This window comes from Sinocyclocheilus anshuiensis, unplaced genomic scaffold, assembly GCF_001515605.1.
Source record: "Sinocyclocheilus anshuiensis isolate Anshui unplaced genomic scaffold, SAMN03320099.WGS_v1.1 scaffold708, whole genome shotgun sequence".
In the NCBI taxonomy this organism is placed as follows: domain Eukaryota; kingdom Metazoa; phylum Chordata; class Actinopteri; order Cypriniformes; family Cyprinidae; genus Sinocyclocheilus; species Sinocyclocheilus anshuiensis.
In genome coordinates, this window is record NW_015555881.1 from 947,600 (window position 1) to 956,073 (window position 8,474).

Sequence of the window (8,474 nt, forward strand, 5' to 3'; positions counted from 1 at the left end):
TGCTGCTGCTGCTGCTGAGTGTGTGCTGTCGAGCGTTTGAGCTGCAGGACACCATCCACGCTCTGATCGAGGAGAACATCCACCTCCACGACCAGCTGGAGAACCTGACGAGAGCCCTGCGAGAGCTGCGGCAGCTCCTGTCCCAGCACAGCGACGGTACGGGACCCTTTCAAGTGTTTCTCTCTTAACGCTTCATTTATTACTCTAACAGTCTTCTGAACCTCTTGGAAGTGCAGAGTGATTAAAAAGTTGTTTTTGATGTGTTTTACTCCAGATCACACTCATGAGCATGATGAGGAACTTCAGCATCTCTGGGAGGAATGGTCACAACACAGTGAGTTTCAGTCTCATTCGTGTTATTAAATGCTTTTAATAACCTGGAAAAAAAAATCTTATTTTTATTTTTGAGCGTTTTGGCCCTCTTTATGTCCCTCTGCTCTGTATATTGACTGATTGTGTAACGATGGAAACAGGACACTGTTCATCAATAATGGCACGTGTACTTCCTGTGTGACCATATAATATCATTGACTGACAGAGCCCAGAGGAATGGGGTTCACAAACGTGCAGGCATTAAATTGAGCAAAAGTGACAGTAAAGACAGTTATAATGTTACGAAAGATTTCTATTTCAAATAAATGATGTTCTTTTGAACTTGAAATTAATCCGTTTCCAACAAAATATGAGGCAGCACAACTGTTTTCAACATTGATAAGAAGAAGAATTATTTATTATCATTATTAATTAGAAGATTATCATTTACTGCATGTTATTTTAAGACTGAGTTGATGCTGTTTCTGCTGTTGCAGATTATATTTTAAAGCAATTGTAATTCATTAAGTTGTGTAATATTTTATGTAATAATAAATATCTGTGATCAAGTTGATACAGTTGAGACGAGAAGATTTAGGATGATCAAAATTGCAGTGTAAGAGATCTAACGCTTTTAAAGACGACATGAAACGGCCCTGTTCACATCAGTAATGTGATGCCTATGAACATAAAATCATAAAACATAAAAATGTTATGTAATGTTAATTTGTGTTAAAGTTTTATACTGGTCTCATACACCCCTGTTATCAATTATCAGTATTTTAATATTATTTATACTAGTATTATTAATATTTTGAATTAGCTTGAATTTTTTTTAGATTTAGTTTTAATTTTCAGTTGTTTTAGTGATTTTATGTTTTTTGTAATTTATATTTTTATCTCTCTCTCTCTCTGTATATATATATATATATACACATACACACACACACACACAGCAAATTTAGTAATTGTAGTTAGTTTTAGTAATTTTAGTAGTTAAACTTATTTCAGTTCAGTTGCAGAGGTAATAAAATGCTTTTTCAGCTTTAATTCAATGACTTAACAGGTTTCCAGTTTACATAATAACATTGTCAGCTGAGCAGTAATTGGTTGATTGAAATGTGTCTTGTAGGCATCACACCTGCTGTTGGAACATGCTCTCTGTGGACACGAGCTCAATGGCTCCGCCCCCTCCAGTTAAGGACACGCCCCATTTATCATCATGGCTTTTGTAGTTCTTGCACACTTTCTTTTATAAAGTGCATATGCAGAACTACAGCGTGAGTGAGTCTATTCAAATACATTTGACATCATTCAGAGCAGGTACGGATCAACACTGTCTGTCAATCTTGAAGTTTGTTATTGAGAAAAGAAAGAAAGGAGGATAGTACAGAGTAGTTTATCAGGTGATAGTTTGAGGCCAGTGTGTGTGTGTTTGTTTTTTCACCCTAGAACATTCTACATTCTTGCCAAATAGTACTTCAAATAATAAAAACAATAAACTTGAAAATATAATGGGCTTATATTTTTACAGACTTTTTTTTTTTTTTTAGAGTGTACTGTATTTGTAAGCACTTAATATGTGCCAGTAAAGTGGGTGAAACCGTCATCAGGTTAAATACCACTCATTTATTTGGATGTAGAACCAGGTCATAGATGTTTTTAATGCGACTCATTTTAAATTCAAATTGCTGCAGTTGCAACACATTGTTTTTTTTGAAGTTTTAGTATGTTTTAGAGATCTTGTCAGTGCCTGACTGTCTCTATAGTATTAGTATTAAACAATTCAACAAGCAATCACTGTAAATCAAGTCTAAAATACAAAATAAAGGTTTGTATTGAACCTTTTCGGTAATGTTGCATGTTTTTAATAAATGGACAAATGAATACATGTGGCATGAAATTATAATTTTTTTCCCCTCGGTGTGATCCTGGGAAACAAAACCACACCAAATGCAGATTTTGGTGTAAGAACATCTTTATTGGGTTATGTAAGCATTAATTCCAATTGAGAATCCACATATTTAACCAAGTACGGAAAACTGACGCGAAGAACAACACTGAGCAAAACGGAGGACTATACGATGAAGCGATGAGATTACTGAGCCTTGAATTTGAGAGGTGAATTTTCACAAACAGAAATGGCAGAGCATCGAGGTAATCAGAATTCCAACCTTCTGACACGGAACGTTCACATGTTTTAGAACTTTAGAAATAATATAGAACACAGTCCTGGTACAGTACGGCTTTAGATTATTATCATTATTAATACTATAGACAAAAATAAACAGGATAGAAAAATAAAAACAGATCGAAAAAAGCAATATATTGTTCTCTGGAACCCCAAATTTACACATAAAATAAATCTATCAACCGTAAGAGCAGTTGGCATACGGATAATTAAGTTACCTGGAGAGAAACTCTGTCACAACAGAGAATTTGGTTAAAAGCGCGTTTGTAAAAGTTAAATAACATTAAATTAGCAAAAGGGACTCACTGACTGTATACATCAAAGCCTGCAGAATTATACACACGGTCATGAAGAATAAAGGAACAAAAAGCTTCGAACAGAACATCACTGCTGTTTCCTTGCTGTAGGGAACGCAATATATCGCATGTATCGAGTTTACGACCATTATTTGCGAATGACGACGCACTTTCTGATGACAATTCTAGCTACAGAAATGTTCTCCCTTACAAAAGGCATTAGTTGTTGTTTGTGCTAGTGAGGTGAAAGTACGAAACTGTTCTGTACCACAGAGGAAAGCACACAAGCTTATCGCGTAGTGCATTCAACATGCAGGTCTGCGCAGATGTGCTGCAAACGCTCAGACTGAACGGCACATCTGGATTTGGCCTGTATTTCTGAGAGCACCTTTAAAGTACACAAAATTCACACTAACATCATTCAGAATAACACGGGCACTAGTGATGCGCGGATGGCGGTTATATCCGCGGATCGGGTGGGTCGGCACTAAACAAAAGCATTGACTTTACAACAGCTTCCAATTAGCACCATTGTTACCGAGATAAACCTGCAATGGGTGAATCTCACAAAAAAACTGTCAAGAACACGACTAAGTCATATTTTACCCAAAAATCTAAAGTGATATTTTGTGCTTGAGAGTACCCCCCCCCCAGGGTTGCAAGAAAAGTATCTGAATGTTGAGATAAAAAGTTGCAATTACAATATCTTTTTACATTTTTATTCTGCGACAAAAATTGCGGGATACAAACTCAGAATTCTAACAATTTCATGTTCGCATCTCATAATTTTGACTTTTTAACTCAGAATTTCAAGTTAATATCCTGCCAATTCTGACCTTTTTTTGTCTCAGAAAAGATAAAAAGTCACAATAATTATTTTATTTTTATCGGAAACAAGCTTCCATAAGAAATGCCTTTGTCAAAAAGTTATTTTTATTTTTCTCTTCAATAAAAAAAAAGTTAAATTACAAAAGAAAAATAAATTAAAAGTACATTTTGCATAGTCAAAAGAAAGCCTTGTTGCATTGACACACACACACACACACACACACACACACACACACACATTCACAGTCACTTCCAAAACTCATTTACACAAACACACACACACTTCCCTGTCTGATGGAGTGTTAAAATGATATGTTCGACTGACAACACCCCTGAATAACCTTCCTTAATGAGACACACTTAATAATATAATCAATAATCAATTATTTTTTCTTCATTTTCCTATTGCACTTTAGCATTTCTTTTTTTTTTTTTACATGTGACAAAATTACCATAAAAAAGATCAGTTAAACAATAAGTGTATATGTACATATTATACCTCCCAATGATCTTAATTCATCTCTTCAATAAACTGTTGATTCTTATTATAAAAGTACAAGTATTATAATAACTTATTATTATTATTATTAATTTGAAAGAAAGCAAGCACCAAAGAAACAGGCTGAGAGAGAAAGAGAAGAGGGAAAGACAGAGGGTGTCCCGGATGTTCTGAGTGTTCCTCCCTGCGAGATGATTGGCTTGTTTCTAGAGGAGTCAAATCTGATTGGACATCCGTGGCTGGTAAAGGCGGGATTTCCTTTAGACTGTAGGAGTCTCTAGTGCTAAATCCCCCAATGCCCCGCCCACACCACCTCTTTCTGTTTCTGCAGTCCAATCAGTGGCTGAATGCTGAAGGGGGCAGGCTGTGGGCGGGGCCGGTGTGTGTTTGACGAGTGCACACACACTCACAATCTCACACACACACACTAAAGGAAGCACACAGGTCCGACTTCTACGTGAAAGCGCGATGAGGCCGTTGTCTTTGGTAGGTTGCTTATGCGTACGACAGGAAGTAAGGCGGGGTCCGACACCCGGAACAGGAAGTCAGCATGTTGCCAGCGCCCGTTTAGTTGCTGTGTAATACAAAGCACATGATCAGTGATGTCATGCATAAATACATTTCAGAAATAATTCATGACTAAACCAGTGTTGTTATTGTTAACTACAACAAAACTATTAAAAATGGTTCTTGTTAATGGAAATAAAGCTGAAATAAAATAAAATATAAATATTACATGAAAAATTTTAAATGTTGCCTTGGCAACAAACAGAAATTAATGTTTATGTTGAAGTATTAAAATTACTACAACTGAAATAACAATAAAAATGAATTAAAGTGAAACAGAACTATTAAAAAAAAAAGAATAAATATAACAAAATCCAATAACAAAATTACTAAAACTTTTAAAAATGAAAACAGAAAATATAAAAATAAAAGTTAATTCAAAATATTATTAAATACCATAATATTATATAAGTAATATTGGACTAAACCTGTGCGGCCTTTTTAAATTTAAAATTTAAAGTTAAAATAAATTATGCAAGCAATATATTTAGCTGAGATGTATTTTTATGTTATTTTTTATTATTATTTAATTATTATTTTTTATTATCAAGAACCCTAAATATGGCCTGCAAGTCACATTGTGTGCAACAAAACTTTTTTTGTTTTCAAAAGCAGAGGTTTTCTGCTAAAAATGCCATTCTTATGGAGGAAAGAATTACTGAAAGCACCTAATAATCATGTTTTTAAAAATGCATTACTAAAATTTATTTAAATTAAAATACACATTTAAATGTATAATTTATTTATATTTGGATAATCAGGCAAATAAAAGTAACCGTATAATGTCATTTTTTTTATTTTGATCTTGTTGGATGCCGATCAAAAGATCAGATTATTCATGATTATTTATAACATAACATTTTTTTATATAATTGTTATCATTTGTGATTTTCATTCCTTGTTCCTAGTTCCATATGTTCAAGTCTGTACATTTGCATTTGTTCTTTAATTATGCTTTTCTGTGATACTTTGGCAATAAAAAATAAAAAAGAATTTATAAAAAAAATGTAATAAATAAATAAAAAATTAAATTAAGAATATTATTTTATAAATAATAATACTATTTTATAATATTTTATTTAAAAAAATAATGAAATAAATACATAATATAAAAAATATATAATTCATGAATATCAAAATCCTGCATTTGACATATATAATAAAACTCTGATATACTAATCAGACTCAATTTAACGTGCACCTTGACAGAAACAGTTATGTTTTGGAGACAAGATTTTTTTCTTGCACATGTTGCAAAGTGTGCTGTGGGTGTTTTGAAGTGAAGGTTGCTAAGGTGTTCTGGTTAGTTAGAGAGAGATTTTTGAAAGTAATATTCACCCAGCAGTTGTCTCCTAACACATCCGGCTCCAGCGTCTCTCCGGTCCACGCCTGGAACCGAACTGCATTCTGGGACGGAGGCTCAGAGGGGGCGTGGCTCCAGATTGTCACGTTCAAGCAGTGGATAGTGATTCGTTGCTCCGCTCCGGCGCTCAGCAGCTGCAGGAAGTTCATCTGAACGCGTCCGACACTGAACTCCAGCTGCAACCAGCCAATGAAGCAGCACGATTATAAACAGATTAGGAACTTCTTTTCTAAACATATCACCTCAAGCCACGAGGATATGCATTTATCAAATACGAAATAATGCAGATGATCTGAAAGCTGAACCTTGGCTGTGGTGATGGGCCTGAGGCAGGTGCGTCCGCCGCCGGTGAAATTGCACGTCACTTCTATAGAGTCTGAGGAGCAGCCCAGGTTTGGGTCGATCCAATAAGTGCCTGACAAATGACAAAACACATTGTAGCAAAAACATAACTTGCAATTTGAAACGGTGAAAATGATAAATGCTAAATTATTACATCTATCTACAGATGCCATTGGTGGGATTTAGCACTACAAAGAACCTCAACACACACGCACCATCGTAGAGCGTGTCCCGGCAGCCTTGCAGGTCTTTGCAGAGTCGAGCGGGGTGATCTTGTGTGCCCAGCGGGTTCTTCAGGCTGTGGACCAGAGAGCTCAGGTAATGGAGAGTCCGCAGGATCTCTGGAGCCTGATCCAACATGGGCATGTCCATCAGACCCCGACCCTGAGAGAGCATTGAGACAGCCTTTAAAACACCCTTTACACCGCTAACCACGGGACGTGGTAACCAAAGGTGTGAACAAACCTTCTTCTTGTAATGTTAACAGAATGTTCATTCAGATGTATCTAGGCTTTACTAATGTTCCCAAAACATTAGTACGAAAACATTATTTATACATAGCTCATTGCAATGTTTTATTTCTGAAAGGTTTTAGTTGGACGTTCATATAACATTTTGTTTAGGAATGTTCAGATAACATTTAAAAGTAATATTCCCCTAATGTTTGAAAAAACAAAACAAAAAAATAAAAAGAAATGTTTAAAAAAAATGAAGTAGTAACATTTTCATAACTTAATGGGAACATTGACAAAAACGTTCTTAGAACACTGCAATAGTGTAGTATTTCAAATACACAGTTCATGTCCTTTGTATCTATGTATGTGTGTGTCTGAATGATCTCACCTCTATTTTCTGTGTGTGCATCTCCATAAAAACTGGCTGGGCCAATCCAAGACCAAAATCCTGTTTCTAAAACATACATGCACATGAGCAAACTATAAAAAACACAGATGTACGGAATATAACACTGAAAGTGTGAATGAATTAATAAAAACAAAAGAATCAATGAATAAATAAATAAATAATCAACAAATAAATAAATAAACAACTACATAAATAAATAAAGTTAGTGAAAATTCTCACCAAAGCCAGTGGGATTCGCGGTGGACCCTGTAGAAAAAGAAATAATAAAACAATTGCTCATAACCATCATGATGAATTCTACTGACATTTTTTAAACAAAGTAGAGATAAGTGTGTATGTGTGTGTGGGGTTAGTATGGTTTAGGAACAATATGTGTGTTTCTGAGAGAGTCTATTAAAAGAAAGAAGTGTGTGTTTATACCGGAGGTCCAGGACGTCCACGCGGTCCAGGAGCACCCTGGAAAAACACACAAATAAACAAGTTAGAAACAAACAAGTGGCCTTAAAATAAACCCAAGCAGCTGATGATGGGAAATGCTGTGTCTGTGACTGTAGACTCACTCGAGGTCCCTGAACACCCTGTGTGAAAAAAAGAATGTGCTTATGAGAAACCTGTAAGATTTCCTGCGACATCAAGATCTGAAGAGAAAGAATAAATCATGTCTCACCATCTCTCCTTTGCTGCCAGTGTCTCCTCTCGGGCCCTACAGAGATGTCAGTGTGAGAGCAGAGGTCAGCTGAGGGTCAGACAGCAGGTATGAACACACTCACGGTTCACTATAGCTGTGTGAAGAAGTGACTTATACTCACTGGACTACCGATAGGGCCAATCACACCGACAGGTCCAGCTAAACCCCCTCTACCCTGAAACCAACATGGAAATATTACAACAAAAACACTATAAAATCTGCCAAAATTGGCAGACTAGTTCTTTGTGCATACTTACTTATGTATGATAGATAGATAGATAGATAGAGTTGGTGTAGGGCGATAGAATATATGGTTTGTACAGTATAAAAACCATTATGCCTATGGAGAGTCTTTACAAGGATAGCAAACCAGACGTGTGTGTGTGTGTGTGTGTGTGTGTGTGTGTGTGTGTGTGTGTGAGAGAGAGAGAGTGTGGATATGTGTGTGTGTGAGAGAGAGAGTGTGCATGTGTGTGTGTGTGTGTGTGAGAGAGTGAGAGAGAGTGTGTGTGTGTGTGTGTGGT

General features: G+C 35.8%; 1 protein-coding gene and 1 long non-coding RNA gene across 2 annotated transcripts in view; one reads left to right on the forward strand and one right to left on the reverse strand.

Moving 5' to 3' along the window:
* The first annotated feature begins 8 nt into the window (after positions 1–8).
* LOC107675735 (uncharacterized) lies at positions 9–1,778 on the forward strand. The gene is made up of 3 exons (XR_001632630.1): positions 9–156; positions 275–334; positions 1,445–1,778. It is a non-coding gene; the product is annotated as an uncharacterized LOC107675735 (long non-coding RNA).
* A 2,073-nt stretch (positions 1,779–3,851) lies between these two features.
* Positions 3,852–8,474, reverse strand: part of LOC107675693 (collagen alpha-1(XXVII) chain A) — a 75,185-nt gene continuing 70,562 nt past the window's right edge. The window contains exons 50-59 of the mRNA XM_016470109.1: positions 8,072–8,125; positions 7,930–7,965; positions 7,823–7,840; positions 7,683–7,718; positions 7,482–7,508; positions 7,242–7,307; positions 6,614–6,782; positions 6,362–6,471; positions 6,032–6,232; positions 3,852–4,700 (exon numbers count right to left, since the gene is read on the reverse strand). Coding sequence (XP_016325595.1) covers positions 4,554–4,700; positions 6,032–6,232; positions 6,362–6,471; positions 6,614–6,782; positions 7,242–7,307; positions 7,482–7,508; positions 7,683–7,718; positions 7,823–7,840; positions 7,930–7,965; positions 8,072–8,125 — 864 coding nt within the window. The 3' untranslated portion in view covers positions 3,852–4,553. The remainder of the gene's footprint in view (positions 4,701–6,031; positions 6,233–6,361; positions 6,472–6,613; positions 6,783–7,241; positions 7,308–7,481; positions 7,509–7,682; positions 7,719–7,822; positions 7,841–7,929; positions 7,966–8,071; positions 8,126–8,474) is intronic.